The sequence below is a fragment of the Molothrus aeneus genome, chromosome 2 (genome assembly GCF_037042795.1).
Source record: "Molothrus aeneus isolate 106 chromosome 2, BPBGC_Maene_1.0, whole genome shotgun sequence".
Classification (NCBI taxonomy): domain Eukaryota; kingdom Metazoa; phylum Chordata; class Aves; order Passeriformes; family Icteridae; genus Molothrus; species Molothrus aeneus.
Genome location: NC_089647.1, coordinates 64936179 through 64953391, shown reverse-complemented (window position 1 = coordinate 64953391; position 17213 = coordinate 64936179). Strand labels below are relative to the sequence as shown.

Sequence of the window (17213 nt, the reverse complement as noted above, 5' to 3'; positions counted from 1 at the left end):
AGGACATGGCTGGAAACTCAGTGTTCCTTTGAATGGAGTATCATCCCTCTATGCTGCCATCTGCACATGCCAGCCTGTTACTTAAATGGCATCAGTGAAGTGATTGGACAGGCTGCCGTAGGATGGTCTGCCTCTTTAATGTGTTTCTTTCTGGAGCTCCTACACTGGAGATATGTACCTGTATCCACGCTCCTGAGCTCAGCTGTGTATCTCCAGTTCCAAAACAAAAGAAAAAGAATCATGAATATTTCAATGATAGTTTGTGAAAGAGGTCCTCACCTTTCAGGTGTTTACTCCTGCTCCTGCATTGTAAAACACCTTCACTGCCTTTCTGCTCTGGGCCCATCTGACAGCACCTGTGATGAAATGTAGCCTCCGAGCAGGATGTGACTGGAGTGCTCACATTTTCCAGCAGTGCCAGCCCAAAGAAAAGTAGATTTCATTAGGCTGTAAGGTGGACTCATAAGCAAAAATCTTTTCTTGACAATTAATGCCTCCATTTCTGTAACATTTTTGTTCTCTAAGCATGGATTTGAACTGCTCTGTGCTGTAGCACAAGCTGCCAAATCATTGCCTGAGAAGAAACTTATCTGGCAGAGGTGAGTGCTCCTGCTTCTGAGCTAGCTTCAGGTGTGGAGAATAAAATACTGCTCCTTCAAACCTGAAAGCTGAGCTCCTTTGTCCTTGAGACATTTTTTTTCTTTTTCTTTTTTTTTTCCCACCAGAGGCTAAATCTTGATTGTGTTCAGTGTAATAGAAAGGTTGTATCTCTGCAAGAAGTACTCAATATTTGGTACAAGTCTTGTGGAATGAAACTTCCCCCCCTTCTCAAGCTGAAGTTTGCTTTTGTTTACAAACATAAATTCCTGGAGTGCCTTTTGGTATGTGCAGCATGATGAGCAGACATGCAGACTGGAAACAAACATAAGTACTGAAGTCCATTGACTAAAAGCAGTTAAGAGAAACTAAGGCCTTATAGATTAAATGAGGTTTTTGGAATAATTCTTGTCATCTCCCAGCTTATTTTGTGAATGGGTGCAAAATTTGTGCTGCTTGAAATTTAATTAGTAAGTGCTGTTTATATTTATGTATTTTTTGAGGTAACTTTTATCTTGGGGTTTTTTTTCTTGGTTCTAAACTGTGAGTTTTTATTCCTCTATTTATATACATAATTCCATATTTATATATATAATTCCAAATGCAATGCCTGTATATTAGCCGAATTACTGGTGACAAAATTGCTAACATAATGATCGTCTGTGCAAGTACAAACTAGTAATATTTAGCATAAAATCCCAAGAATGATGTTCATATTTTAACAATATTTCTATAACTAATGGAAAAACATATCTCGTATCTCAGAGTGCTAACATATCTTTCTTCACAGTAGATAAAAAGGTTTTATTATGATGAGGTTCATGGCTAAAATGATTTGCTGCTTTTAGTTCTTTACTTGTATGTACATCTTACAGGTGACTAAGTTCAAGTCTATAAATGAGCTAAGGCATGTGAATGGTGTAGGGAGAAAATAACATTTTAATGTCTCTCTCTAAAAAGCTGATTTGTACGAGTCAGTGGAAAAATTTTCTTTAATACTTGACATTTCAGTTATACAACAGACGTGTTTTGGTTTGTAGCTTTGAGACGTTTTTTTCAGAACAGGAGATGAAAAGGTAACACATTGTGGATTATTTTGGTTAATATAGTTTTCTGATCTTTAGCCAGACATTTGCGAGAAGTTTCCTGCTCAAGGGGATTTTAATTTGTTAATAGCATTTCCTTATCACTCTGCAATGGAGTTATTTTCCATGCTATTTAAATAAAGAGGACTGGCAGTACTGACGAAGGTCAGATGATTAAGGCAGTTTAGTCCACTTACTCAAAAGATATGGCATTAAGGTGCAAATAATTGTACAGTAGGGGTGCAAAACGTAGTCCAAGCAAGAAGCCAAAGCCCAAGCAAAAAGAAGTTGAAGTTGGAGTTGAAATCATTGAAGTAGTTTATTGAAGTCTCAGTATTGTTCTCACAGGGCAGTTTTATACTGTTTCAGCTCCAGGCAGCTTCAGCTTTTAGCAAAAATTTTCCGCTAGCTGCAGATAGCCTATTGTTCACATAACTTGGCAGCCTTACAAAACTACATAATTTCAAACACCTTAATAGTTACAAATACAGTTCTTTTCCCATTTCTTTTTCATATCTGTGTAGACTATTTCCCAGGGTCTATATCCCACCAAAGCCAGAACAACCCATTCCAAGCTGCTCTGTGTTCTCTGTTCTGTTCCCCATTTGTTGTCCCGTAGATGATCTTTATGGTCCCTTCCAACCCAAACCATTCTGTGATTCTAAATAAACACAATTAGCCATGGAGTGGCTTCTTCCTCAAGTACAACTGATGAATGTGGTCTGCAGCAAATAATTAATAGAAAATGAAACACAGTTTGGTCAGAAGACACCTCTGCTAAGTAAATATATTGTGTTCTGTTCTCTTTTCTGAAAACATCTTCAGCTTTATAATAAGTATGGAAGACAATACAATATAGAATTTATCTTTTAAGGGATAGGTCAAACTGGAGACTAAAAGATGTTCTGCTACACAGAACGTCTGCTACACAGACGATACTTTTTATAACATTCTTCATTGCTTGGTGCTTGTGGATAGACTTAAGAGGTGATTTTACACACTATGTCACTACCAGAAATTGACCATAACAGAGGGAAGTGATCATCAGAATTGAACCCAAAGAGTGTTTCATCACCTGAAACCTAATGCCTCTAATGATTCCAGTGCTGTATTTGGGAGCAGAGCAACTGAATTCATGTCAACAAATATGAATATCAGTAGTGTCTCAGTAACTCAAATGAAGGTGCTCAATTTGTAGCTGAAATCAAGAAATAGCCATTCAGGGAGTGATTCATCTCGTTCTGCAGTACATGACTGAAACAGAGCAGGTGAAAACTGCTCTAAGGCTTCCTATTTCTCTCTGTGAACTGTAAAAGGAGATCTTGGGTGATTAGGTCAGGTGGTTACCTCAGAGTGACAAAGATTTTGAATGATTGAGATAAGCAATGGCAAAAAGGTTTATTATAGCAGTGTGTGAGGCATAGCACCTTTTTAATAAGGTTTTTCAAGTGTACAATTGAATTAGATGATTTTTCAAGAAACCAATTTCTTATTGTAGTCAGTTAATCTACTATGCATAAGATGAATGAATATTATCTTGATACGAATTACTGCCTTTTAAAAAATAATTAATTTTTTTTACATTTTAAAAACGGATTAGTCTCCTAAAATGGATTACGCTCCAGAAATAATTTCATTCAACAGCATTTCAAAATTGCCACACAACTGGTCAAGACACATGAAATAGAAAGGTTAAAAAGATAAATACCTGATTTCAAGGAATTGGTTTTAGGCTTTGTTTCTAATTCCTTGATACTTCCCATGATTTCCCTTGTACACACAACACTCTTAAGAATGTTGAGGAGTCTTGTGGGTAAGTGTGCAATTACAAAAGAGAAAAAAAAAACTACTGTGAACATGATGTAAAATGATATTATGATGTGTTAAAAATTTAGGTTAAAATTCATTGCTTATACACAGAGCAAATGACCTGTACCTACTGAGTTATCCCACCACAGGTCCAATCTGTTGGTCAATACACGTGGGAGGCTGTTCCTATTATGTAAACTGACCTTATTAACCATCATACAAAGGTGGGAAAAGGTGCAGAGATTCCCTGTAAACCAAAATAGTTCTAAAGTATAGTCAGTAGTGTAGAAGAGAGAATAAAAGAGAAAAAAAAAAAAAAAACAACCCAAAACAAACAAACAAAAAAAAAAACCAAACAGAAGAAACCCAAAAACAACAACAACAAAACAAAAAACCAACAACAAACAAAACCCCACAAACCAACTCCAAAGCATAACTGTCCCTAAACTTGGGAAATAGTTTAGCAACAGAACAAGAATATCAGAGAATTCTATATTATCTCTGCTTCACATTTTGTAATGAGGTAATAAAATTTATGTTGTCGTTATGAGAATGCATGATAAAGGCAGGCATTTTAATTTCTGCATAAGCAATGCATATAAAATTTTTCACAAATACAGCTATAATTTAGAATAACAATTAGAATTCATTAAAGTTCTTTTGATTGTTTTTTTTTTCCTCGTATTTTTTCATCTTAATTAATGTAATACAAAAGGAGATTTTAAGCTCTAGTTAATTTGTTTTTCTCAGACTAAAGCACTTGTGCAAGCTTTTATTGCATAAAAATATGAGGGGGAGGTGAATTGAAGAAGCAGTAATATTAATGCCCCTTGAATGTCCCATTAAACATTTTTAAATAGATGCTTGGATCTTCTAATTGCCAATATGAAACTGTGTGAAGATTTCATATTTTATTTACAGAGCCCCTTAACAGCTTTCTTTTTTCAAAATCTGACCATGCTAAACACTTGATATCCCAGAGGAATTTGCATAAAAATGTCACAGCACTCTTCTGAAAAAGGGAATACAGACCCTGTGAACAAATTTATGAAAGTGTCTTGATGTTTAAAAAAGAAGATAATCAAGATTTAGAAGACATTTGAAGAAGATGGATTAAAAACCTATCTATCATTGAAGCTAAAAGAATGAAGAAAAATAAACTTTTTAACTCATACTGAGTGTATTTTTCTAGCTTTTATCATAGATCTATTAAGCAGTAAATTAGTATTTCTGAATTTAGTTAAAAATAAGTAAAGCTATAACATATTCGTATCCCTAGATATCCCAGAAGTGGTTTTATATTTACTTTCTCTATTAAAGTGTAAAGCAGAAATGTGTTCACTCCTCTATAAAAATGTTTTTCAAAATTTCCATGTTAGTTACATAAAGAAATACATAAATAAGTTATTCATAAACCAGATATGTTTTATTCATTTAAACTTATTTTAATCCTATTGTATCCCAACTAATACTGTACCAGGACTAGTGTACCTTAAAGTGAACAGAAAATATCTCAATTTGAAAAAAAATAGATTGATGTGATTTCAACTGATTCCTTTGGGTTCTTCTCCTAAGTGTAGCTACCTTTAGCCATAAAAAAGGCCAAACCATGAGGGTGTTACCTTTCCTCATAAAGTTGGCATATTGAACCTGATTCATTCTATATTTCACTTTGGAAATGTTGCCTGGATCAATTTTGTAGGGCTGAAGACTTTTTTGAGCTCATTGTTGAAAAATAAATATCAGGTAAGAAAAGGAGATTTAGAATTTTTTATTTTTTTTTTGTTTCCATTTCTCAGTTCATCCAGTTTTCAAGGGTGTTTTGCGCATTTTTAATTTTTTTACTTCTGTTATCAGGATGATCAGTTTTTACCTGAAAACAACTATCTTTTGAGTGCTTCCACTTTACACAGTGGAACTGTCTTCCAGAATTGTGTTGAGCCAGCCATTACCTGCAGGCACGCAGCAAATGTGGGAGTGTCATTGATGAATATATGGGTTAGCCAAGGATCTGCTGCTGAGTGTGCCTTCTGACCACACTGCATAAAGATGGGGTGTACAGAAATTGTGAGAAAAGGTTAGATAATATAAAAAAAATCTCATGCGACATTAATAAAAGAATAAAAATAAGGAGAGGAAACCCACTTAAATTAGGCTGTGCGCTTGATCTGATGTTCTGACCTTTGCAAAAGGATGTATTATAACTAAATCCAGTAAAGTATAGCTTCACAGTTTCCCTCTTGTATTAAAAGCTCCAGATATAGTGAAATGAGGAAAAGATCAGATGTGCAGTGTTAATGTTACTGTATTTTGGGTTTGGTATTGCAATGTAAAGTGTCTTCTCTTTCCAATGGCATGCTGTTTTGAAATTGAGGATTTTAGAACTCCTTAGTGTCATGCAATAGAATTATTAAGATTTTTAGATTTTTTTTCTAATGTGACAGCAAATACCACACTTTTGTGCAGAAAAGAGTGAGTTTATCTAGGTGTTGAAACATAATACTTTTAAGAGAAAGATCAATATGCACTTAATCCTCTTATAGTCAGAAATTATTTTTTCTGAGCACAGCATGATACAATCAGAAGTATTTTTTGATAATTTGTATTAAATTTGCACATTTTATTTTCCTATTCTTTTTTTTTCAGTTCTCCAAAATATCCTTGTAATCTTTAGTTTGAAGATTTTATGCTATTAATGTAAGAGATTTTTAAGATTCTAATGTAAAAACAAAATTTAATATTATGGTTGGGAGGAGCATTATAACAAGAATTACTTATTCCAGCCTAAAATAAATTCTTTTTAAAGTTTATTTTATTCTTTTTTTACCCTTTATTTATTAAAAAGTGGGTCAGTCTGCAAGGTAAAGATAACGACTTGTGAAATTACAGAATTAAGTGCAATATAAGTATTAATTAATGGTTCTTTTCCCTAGTATAAATTATTTTAGAGGAACTATGTGTTACGAGAATCCTGCCATATGTTACTCAGATAGCATTAATCCTAAAGTCACATTACAAATAAGCAACACAATGTTTGAAGACTGTTAAGCCTTGTTTTGAAGATGTATTTATGGGTTTATTCATACTATACTAGGCAGTTATTTCATTCTTTTCAAGGAAGTAAATGGCTGTGAGGTTTGCTCTGTGCCACTGAAGATAACACAAGTTTTATCATGGATTTCAATGAAAATAAGGAAAGAAACCCAACAAAAAACCATCCACAACCTGGTTGATATCGAGATATTCCAAGTCCTCTATTCCATTTGATACAGTACAGTCTCTCTTTTTATGCCTATTATATAGTTGAATTAATATTAGTTTAAAAAGCAATTTTTCTAATACTTTAAGTTCAGGTCTCTGGGGTGTTCAGTCAGGGAGATTAATCCTTCTTTTCTTCACTTTTTCTGTAGAGTTATTTATATAGAGCTACAATTATTTATAAAAATGTGTTTCAATACTGTATGTTTTGTAAATACTAAGTAAAGAAGTTTGACTTTGTTATCAATACTTCTTTTTTTAGGCTGCCTGGAATTAAAAGAAGACACCATTGAAAACCTTCTAGCAGCTGCCTGCCTTCTCCAGCTCCCCCAAGTAGTAGAGGTTTGCTGCCATTTTCTAATGAAGCTTTTGCACCCATCCAACTGTTTGGGAATACGAGCATTTGCAGATGCACAAGGGTGCACAGAGCTTATGAAGGTGGCTCACAACTACACCATGGTAAGGCAGTTTTGGAATATCTAAATTTGAATATTTTGAGTCCTATAAGAGACTCTCCTTGTAGGGTCTATCCTCTACAAGTAAAAATACTGTGTTAGGCTTTGGATTGAAATTATTCTGTATTATATTTGGTATTTCTATGGAACTTCATAAGTGAAAACCATTATAGTGTTGATTCCTAAGAACTTCAGTGAAGTTATGACAATTGGCCTTCTATGATAGGTGCACTGTTCACTGGGTCAGAAGGGTATATAACTTATTTAGATGCATGCTCTCATACAGATGATAATAGTGAAGTGTTTGTAAATCATTATAATACTCTAATCACTGTAGTTTATCCCTAATCACTGTAGTTTAGCATTAGGGAAGCTTTGTAATTGTCATTGTTCTGCATGGAAACACTATGAAGGGAAGTTTTGTTGGGTAGTTGGTTTGGGGTTTTTTGTCAAGAATTTTAGTCATCCTTTTAGTCATCTGTGAAGTAGATTAAGACAGGAAGTTCTAGAAATAAGAAATTTTATCTGGCAATATTTAATATTTTTCTAGATTCATCTGACAGAACAGGTATGGAATTAATGTCAAAATTTAACCAGAATTAATGAAGCAGAAATATACTACTTATTCAGAAATTAAATCATATTGGTAACCATTGGATTTTTCATAGTTTGACAAGACTAAAAACATCTGGCTCATGAAATTAAGCTTACGTAAAGAGTAGATTATATATAATTTATGAGAAATAATGGTCCCTTTACGTCTCTACTGAAATTATTTTTGAAGTAATAGAGCACATTTCAATGAATCTCTTTCTCTTCAGCATTTACGTCCTTATTTTATTTACTCTTTTCTATAACTAATAACACATTACAATTCACAGTTTTAACTGTGGGTTTTTTTACCACTACAGTTCAGGTAGTTATACCCATGGTACACTTCTGGAGCAAGTTTTGAGATTTCTCTATATTGCAGGTCCAAGCTAGTCAGGTAAACCTTGATATGTCAGTAGAGAGAAATAAGCTGTCAGAGCAAAATTCATATGATCTTCTTTTGAATGAAATTTTATTAGGACTGAACAGATGTGTTTTGAAAAAATCTAACCTTTTTATCAATATATTTCTTAGATTTATGTATTATTTTTTCAGTTTGTTTTGTTGTATGAACATGATAAAAATAGAGAAAAAAATTGATTTCAAAAATTTTAAAACTGTTTATGATTCTTTAAAAGAACTTATTGAAATGTTTTTAGGTGAATGAAATTACTCATTATAGTTCATTTGAAGACTTGTGACTAATACATATCTAATGTTTCACAAAGTTCACAAAGATCTGTGCCTTGTCTCAGATATTGTGTATATGATTTATTAATATTTTAATGCTGACATCTAAAATCTCAATTATGTGTAATGGGAAAATCACCAAAAAAAAAAGCAGACCATAAAGGAAGTCAGTTGTAATTAATAAGCCAGTTATAATTTATCTTCAAGGGCATTTGCAAGCATGCACAAGTCATGCTTTCTCTTTGCAAGAAAAAAGATAATCACCATGAAATGACAATATTTTTTTCTGACCCAGTGAAAACATAACCCTAAAAAGATAAGCTTCATGGTGTGTGATATTTTCACAGACTTTGTGTTACTTTCTTTAGGTGTGAGTCAGCTCACATCTATTTGACTTACTGTTTTGTGTTAACGTGTGTGGAAGACCAGTTGTGAGTGGGGAATAGCCTTATTGCCAATCTTCAGTACAGCACTTTCAATCAAAGAGAATCTAGATAAGAGAAAAGTGATTAGTTCTTCTACATGGCTGCATAACCAGGGAAAATTTCCACGTTCAAGGAAGATACCCTGAGGAGTGTGATGGAGGAACACCAGAGACTGGGAATATGAGGGGAAGGAAAGTGAGGAGCGCAGGCAAAGAGCAGATGAATTGTCTCTGAGGTGACAGAAAGAATTATTCTTTTCTTCAGACTTCAGGACGGTAGTATTGACTGTGGTGAGGGCAAACATAAAGTAGGGCAAGAGGGAGTTTGTTAACAAACTCCTCCAGTCTTACGCAGAGGACTTGAGGGGAAGTGCTGGCTAAAAAAATTATGGAAAATTCAGTGTTTCCTTAAAAAATGCTTCTCTTGATTTCTAGAGAACTTCAAGGTCCTTTCTTTAAGGCTTTTTGGGGTGCTTTTTTTAAGAGTTCGAAGTGGTGTATCTCAAATTCTTGCTCTATGAATCTTCTTCCATAGTGTTATTGCAAAAGCTTGTTATGAATGGGAAGTAAAAGTATTCCCTTAACTCTGGAATCTTGTGCAGTCGTTTGCTTGAGATAAAAACCTCAAAGAAACAATAGTTCTATACTGGTGTAGGAATGGGGAACAAGACAAAGTTTTTCAAATAATCTTGCAAAAATAGTTTTATAGGCATGGCTGATATGATTGTGTAATAATTTTGAGATATGACTCAAGTTAAATCTAATCTTTGAATAATTCTGCTTCTTTGCTAATTACATAGTTGAAATTAAATATTCATTTATTCATTTGAAAAAAAAACAAGTAATAAAACAATAGCTGTCTGCCTGAATTATACCTGGCAAATGTTATACAGCTTTTCTCCACCAATTACTTTTAAGTAGAAAGTCTCAATTGTCTTCACAATAGCATTCTAATGAAAATCAATATATTTTCAAGAAATATTTTGCTTCATTGAGTCTCCATAAATGTTTTAGTCTTCATTTTTCAAAGAAATCTACTTGCCTAGTTTCAGACTTGATATAAGTTCTAAATTACACTGTTGTTATATAAGTCCCTTTGTGCTTTCACATAACATGTTATGAGGGCAAGACATTTGAGCTCATAAACTTCTTTATACTGAAGAAGAAAAAGCTCCTGAAGGGCAGACCAATAATTTAAGAATCCTGTTGGCAGAAGATATATAATTTCAGACATGTTTTCTGTCACATTGAATAACTTCTATTTCCCTAACCATGAAATCTGTGGAAACAAAGAATACAAACTTTTATTTGCATAGGGCTTGCAGGTATGTCCTAACTATGTAAATAAAATTTGTTAACTATAAAGTTATATATACCTTTCCACGAGCAGAGGTATAATATCCCTGGCGTTTACTGGGATATTTAGCCTTAAGTCTCAATTATGAAATTATTAATTTGAAATTCAAAATCCAAGCAAGGAAGAGCAAATGTGATCATATAAGAGGGGAGAAAGTGAGGACATAGAGACAAAAAGCAGTGAAGGAAAACCAGTTAACATTTGAAAAATCCTAGAAAATAAATTTGCCGTATAGCAAAATATGAGATTAGTGGAAGAAAAGAGGAAGGTAGATTTCATAAAAATTTGGTGAGCAATGAATGTTGGAGATTTCTGTGTTTGTGTTCCCTGTACTTATTAGAAATGGAACTTGGATGGCAACATTTTAAATGAAAGCTTTACAAAGAAGAAATTTATAAGAGAAAAAATGTAAATTGTACTTGGTTTCTTTTTTAGACACATCAGATTTAATGTAGTTTATTTCTGATGTATGAACATACCCTACCAGTGTTTTATGGTGTGATATTTTATTTTTTTAAATTATTTTAATGGATCTGCTAATTAAAATGGCAGCACAAATATCCAAGTCTCTTGATTTAAGATTTCTGTACTTCTTAATTGCAATCTGGGTTGTTACTAGCTTGTCAGTTTCTGAGAGCTTTCAATCTGCAGAACCATATGTCTGATAAGTTTAAATTCCTAGTTTATTGCCAGTTAAGTTAGATGATTGTAGAATGAAATGCATGTGTGATGTCTTTAAAAAAACCAACCATAAAAGCAGCAAAATGAAACATATTAATAAGCTGAAGCAAATGATTTCTTCAAGCAAGCATTTTTAGTGACAGTTCTTTAGTCTAGTTATAAGGGGCTTCATATATAGGGAAGCTAACCTCTGAAGTCTAAAATTTATCAGCTTGTCATACTTGTCAGAAATTTCAGTCATACTGTATGGACTTATCTGTCTCTTTAGAAAACAGACTTAAGTGTAATTTGAAATTGTGATGCCTCATTGGCATGCAATTATTGTTAGAGTAGAAAATGTTTTCAAATATGCTCTAATTTGAACCATTGTGTGTTTATTGATGAAGGTTTGTAATAGACCATACTAGATTAATAAACTCTGTGGCTTCAGTGTACCATTAGCCCTTCTTACAACAACTACTTTGGTGCATTGGTAAATATTGAAAGAGGAAAAGTATCTCATATTTTTCCCTAAAAAGATAATTGCAGTTTAGTTTTAAAGCCTGGAAAATTATAAAAAATACTCATACCAGGTATGGTTTTGAATACAAGAGTTGGTTTTTTTTTCCCCAGTAAAGGCCATGGTCCTGCTTGTGTTAAAATGTACAGGTAATGATTAGAAATTGAGAGTGTTACCTTCCAAGATAGAGTACCAGATTCTTCATCTCATTAGCATGGCATTTTACTTAAACCTGATTGCTTCAAACTGAAAACTGAAATACCTCATAGATATAGCTATTTAATCTCTCAGTGCTTCACCTCTTAGGAAACTTCACTTAAACCTCAGTGATCATTTTTGTTCTTGAAACTGCAGTTTGAAAGTTGAAATGATAGAGTTTCTTCCCTATTTTTATTTCACCATTTCAAAACTAATTGCTAAGCATAAACTTGTAAAATCTTCAAATTACTTTGATGCACTGAGCAGAAGAATGGGCATAAGTAAAATTTCCTTGACCAGAAGAACATGAATGAATAAAGTGATTGATGTGTCTGTAACCCACTCATAATGTTAGCAATAAAAACAACCCTAACATATGTTCCAAGCCTGGGAGACGCAGAATGCTTGCAAGTGCATTTGAATGAAGTGGTAAGAGGTGTTTAGCTTCTCAGAGATGCAGTTCTGTGCTTTGCACTGCAAGGGTCATTAGTCCCAGCACAACAAAACATTATTCATACTTAATTATGAGCACGTATCTCAGTGACATGTGCTGACTCTATATGGGCTCTTTAATTTACTGAGAATTCTGATTGTACTGCAGATGGAGAAGCCATTTCATTCAGTTGAAGTGTATGCCTTATGCAAATTTTTAATGATCTTTTATGGTGAAGAGCTTCAGTGATCATTTTATTAGTTATGTTTATTATCTAGGTTACAAAATTTCACAACAGGTGAAAAAAAATCTGTTGGGCTGGAGTGGGGGAGGAGTGATATGTAAAACCTTTCCTTTTCATTTACTACATTTTATCCTGAAGCATAATGAAATATTGTAACCTTACTCCATATTCAAATTTAAAAAAAATATTATTGATATATTGATAAATGGTCATAACAGTCATTAATGAGTTATAGTTGTACATTTAGACATCAGAGTTTATTTCACTGTTACTGTTAGTTTTAGTATAGCTTTAACTGAAGTCAGATAACAAGTGAGGCAAGAAAACTCTCTAGTATTGTAATTTAAAAATAATAGTTCTTTAGAGTCATGGGAAGGAGTAGTATTCCTCAATTTAGTGTTCCCACTCAATCACTCCAAACCACGCACTGCTCACTCCCTGCCCCTTTTCTCTCCCCCTCCCCCTGCAGAAGGACTGGACAGAACTGGAGGCACAAAAGGTAAAGATCAGAGGCTGAGATAAGAGCAATTTACAGGAAACAGCAATGAGACAGGAAAAGGAACAGTAGCAGCAACAATAGTATACAAATGACAAAGTGTACAAGAAGGAGGCAAATGATTCACATGTTCACCATGGGTTTCCCCCACAGCAATACTCAACTGCTTCATCGACCACACTAGCTGACCTGGAAGGGAGCTTTTCCCAAGTCCCTGGAAAATGGTATAAGGTGGTATAGAATAACCTATAGGTGCTTGCTACCCCTCCTCTTGGCTGCTGCAACAATTAACCCTGTCCTGGCTGAACCCTGCCCCAGCTGATTAACGTTGTATTATATACAGGGTTGTAAGGTTTCTTTCTACTGTTTAACATAGCTGACCACATGCTGCTCAATAGATACTGATCAGATAAAAGGTTTTTTTAACTTCAAATTGTATTTTGTTTTGACCTCTTCACCACCACATTGGTGACATATGGATAAACAGACAATGAGATGGATGGAAAGCTGACTAGACAGAGGCCCAGAGATCTGTGGTGTGTAGTAAAAAGTCCAGGTGGTGATCAGCAAATAGTAAAGTTCCTCAAGGATAATTTTGGGGTCCAGCACTGTCTAGCAACTTCAGTAATTATTAGATGATAGGATGGAGTTCTCTCTCAGCAAGTTTGCAGATGTCATCAAAGTGGCAGAAGGAGGTGATTGGTATGTTTGAGAACAAGGCTGTTATTTGGAGGGCATGTTGAAGCAATCGGCTAAAGTCACAGAATCATTAAGGATGGAAATGACCTCCAAGATGAAGCCCTGCCTTTGAATAAATACCACCATACCCACTAAACTCAAAGTGCCACTTCTACTTTTTTTTTTTTTTAATATCTCCAGGAATAGTGATTTCACCAGTTTATTGGAGAACTTGTTCCAATGCTTCAAAACTCTTTCAGTGAAGAATTTTTTCCTGGTATGCTGAGCCTCCCTTCATGAAACTTGAGGCAGTTTCCCTCTACTTGTCCTCCTCTAGTTGCCTGGGAGAAGATGCCAAACCCCACTTCAACACAAGCTCCATTCAAGTAGTTGCAGAGAGCAATAAAGTCTCTCCTGAAACTTCTTTTCACCAGGCTAAACCACCCCAGTAACTCCAGTCACCCTAAGAGGATTTTTGTTCCACACCTTTCACTAGCTTTTTTGGCATTGCATTATGGCCACTCATCCCCAAGCATGCAGTGCTGCATGGGGTTGTTGTGACCCAAGTGCAGCACCTGCACTTTGCCATGTTGAGCCTCACACGACTGGCCTTGACCCATCAATCCAGCCTTTCCAATCCCTCTACAGAGCTTTTCTACCCTTCAGCAGATGACATTCCTGCCCAACATTTTGTTTCCTGCAAACTTACTCAGGATGCACTTGATTTCCTCATCCAGATCACCAATAAAGGTATTAAAAAGGCCTAGTCCTGAAGTTCAGCAAAGGGAAATGCAAAGTCCTGCAATCTAGGGACAAATAACCCCATGAACTGCCCCAGGCTGGGGAGCAAGTGTCTCGGAAACAGCTCTGCAGAAAAGGACACCAGGTTGAGAGTAAATCAGCAATGTACTCTTTCTGCAAGAAGGCCATCAGCATCCTGGAGTGTGTCAGTGAGAGTGAGAAATTTGAAGAAGGTGATCCTTCCTATTTGGCACCCATGAGAGCAAATACAAAGTGTTGTGTCTCCTTTTGTATTCCTCAGTAGAAGAGAGACATGGATATAATGGAGTTAGTCCAGGGGAGATCACCGCTGGTTGGATGCTGGAAGTCTGAGGAAGCTGGGCTTGATGAACCTGGTGTACTGAGGGAGACCTTACTGCTCTCTGCATCTACATGACTGGGGGGATACAGAAAAGGGTCCAGACTGTTGTTGAGGGTGCAGATTAATAGGCAACAGACATACATTAGGATGTAGAAAATCCTAATTGAATATTAAGATTATCGTTTTAGAACATTGGGAGTAATTAAATACTAGGAAAGTAACAATCACTGGAATTTTTGGGATCTGTTCTGGTAGGTATTCAAGACATGACTGAAAATGTTGCTAAGTAACATGACCTAGCTAAGACATATACTGAACAGGAACCGTGACTACATGAGGTGACTTTGAAGCAAAATTATTCTAAAAGGCTATTAAATATATTTCCTGTATGTTTTTAGTGGTAGATCTGAGCTATGTATCCAGGGATGACATGAAACAAAAGTTCAGATTTTTTTTTTTAAATTTTACTTTTCAAGCAATGTGCAACAGATGGGTTTCCCGGAGCTAGCATTTAATTGACTTTTATTAGCAGTAAGCTATTGGTAGCATGTTAGCAACAAGTTAATAGTAACACACTGATATTTTAAAACATTCTGCAATTTTCTGTTTCTTATGTTCAGAGTACTAGCTTGGAGTAAAAAGTTTAATTATACTCTATTTAAAATGCTTCCTTGGTCTACATAGAATGCTAATTTTAAAGAAAACAGGTCCTTTTACTTGACTAGGTAAATTCTGATTTTTAAAGCTGTTATTCTTATACTCTTTTTAAAGGTTAGTTTTTTATAATGTCCTTCCTCTCTCTAGCATCCCTTGGACAAGAAAAATTAAAAATTGAAATTAATCCAAAGCCACAAGAATAATTGAAATAAATAATACTACCAGAGATAAGAAATGAAAAACATTTTGGAACTTACAATCCAATATCAATTTTGCCTGACTGATATTTTTTGAGGTTCAGAATTTTCTCTATTTTGCCCCTTTAAAGCCATACTAGTGATCCACCAAAATGAACAATTGCCAAATGCAGCAGTGCAAACACAAGCAAGAGTGACAGAATCCTTGCCACTTTAAATTGAACCACAAAATTTGATCTTTTATTTCTCTTGACGACTTTCTTAAAATATTTCAGTAGCTTTTTTTAAATATAAGCTATTATTGCTATTATTATGACTCCTACTCCCAATTACTTTTTTCTTTTATTTTTTGAGAAGCAATTGTACTTTATAGATTACCTTTCACACTTTGTGTTTTTAAGATTCTTGTTTGAAAGCAATAATCAGCACTTAGCTCAGTGTGCTGCTTTCATTTTAAGTTCTCCTTAGTACAGCTGTGACATAGCACATTACAGTACCACTCCATCAAGACACAGTTGGAGAAGAAGAAGGTAAGAGTGTTTCAAGAACTAGCATATGGACAGCAACATAATTAATAGAAAATAGAAAAGACAACTGCTGGTGGAAAAATACTGTGAAATCTACAGGAAAATAGTTAAGGAAATAGTCTATAGTGCTTTAATCACAATTTGATGGCTTCACAATCACCAGGAACTTCAATTTAGCTGCCTAGATGCTATATTAAAAAGGTTAGTATGGCAAAATTCTATATTATTCCTAGAGAGGGCTGCTCTGAAAAGCAGTGTTCTCAGCTAAATAATTTTTTTACATTATACACATGTATCAACTGTTCCTATAGCTTTAATTTATTTTTCAAGTTTATTCTAGTCCCAGAAAACTGAATATTCAGCAGCAATGTTAATATCCCATTGAACTAATACCTTCTATGCTTTAGGCATATATTTGCATACTAAGGGTACTCTGATAGGTCCCTTCTTCTTCATATGGTAATTGTCTGTGAGGTCAGCAGATCTACATCTCAATCTCTCAAGTGAAGAATATATCAATTTATAAATCCTGCTTTATCTGACTGAACTGTAGGCAGCAATAAACTACTGCTCTTAGAGGTATCTCAGGGCAAGCAGACTTAACCTAACAAGCATTGGTGAGTGCCGAAAATCAGCATGAATTTGTTCCCGTATGTACAGAACTGCAAACATCAAGATAAAAGAGCACTCCAAAGACAGTGAATCTTGGAGGACTTTCTTGCCATTCATGGCAAAAAGAAGATGAGAAACAAGGTAGCTGAATTTTGTAGCTGTAAATTCAAACCTTTGAGTCTGCATAGCAGTGTAGAATCAAATACCTGGCATTTTTGCATGCTTTTCGTAAAGTTAAAGGATGTGTCCCAGTACTAGGGATAAGCATTCTTTCTTTGTTTTCATGAAAGTGTTCAAGGGGGGGTAAATAAAAGCTCAACATGAGTTCTTAGACTGTGTGTGTAGAAAATCAGTTGATGTCTAAGTTCTCTGAAAATGTAGTATGTATTGAATTTCCAGTTCAGGGGTACCAAGAAAACATGACATAAGCTCGAAGTGCACTTCCTCTCTGCTATTCCCAAGAGTTTAACATTGAGAAGTGATCCTTTAGGGTAGAAAGAAGACTCACTATTGCTTTCCATGAGCATCTCAGACAACTAAGAATATAGTCAAACTGGAATATGTAGCTGGTGGGAAGTGAAAAAGAGCTAACATTGGACAGGGTGATTGAATTGATACTAGTA

General features: G+C 34.7%; 1 protein-coding gene across 1 annotated transcript in view; it reads left to right on the top strand.

The window, feature by feature from the left end:
• Window positions 1-17213, top strand: part of KLHL1 (kelch like family member 1) — a 182629-nt gene that overhangs the window by 75244 nt on the left and 90172 nt on the right. Inside the window, exon 4 of the mRNA XM_066545060.1 lies at window positions 7012-7208. Within this exon, the coding sequence (XP_066401157.1) occupies window positions 7012-7208 (197 nt within the window). The remainder of the gene's footprint in view (window positions 1-7011; window positions 7209-17213) is intronic.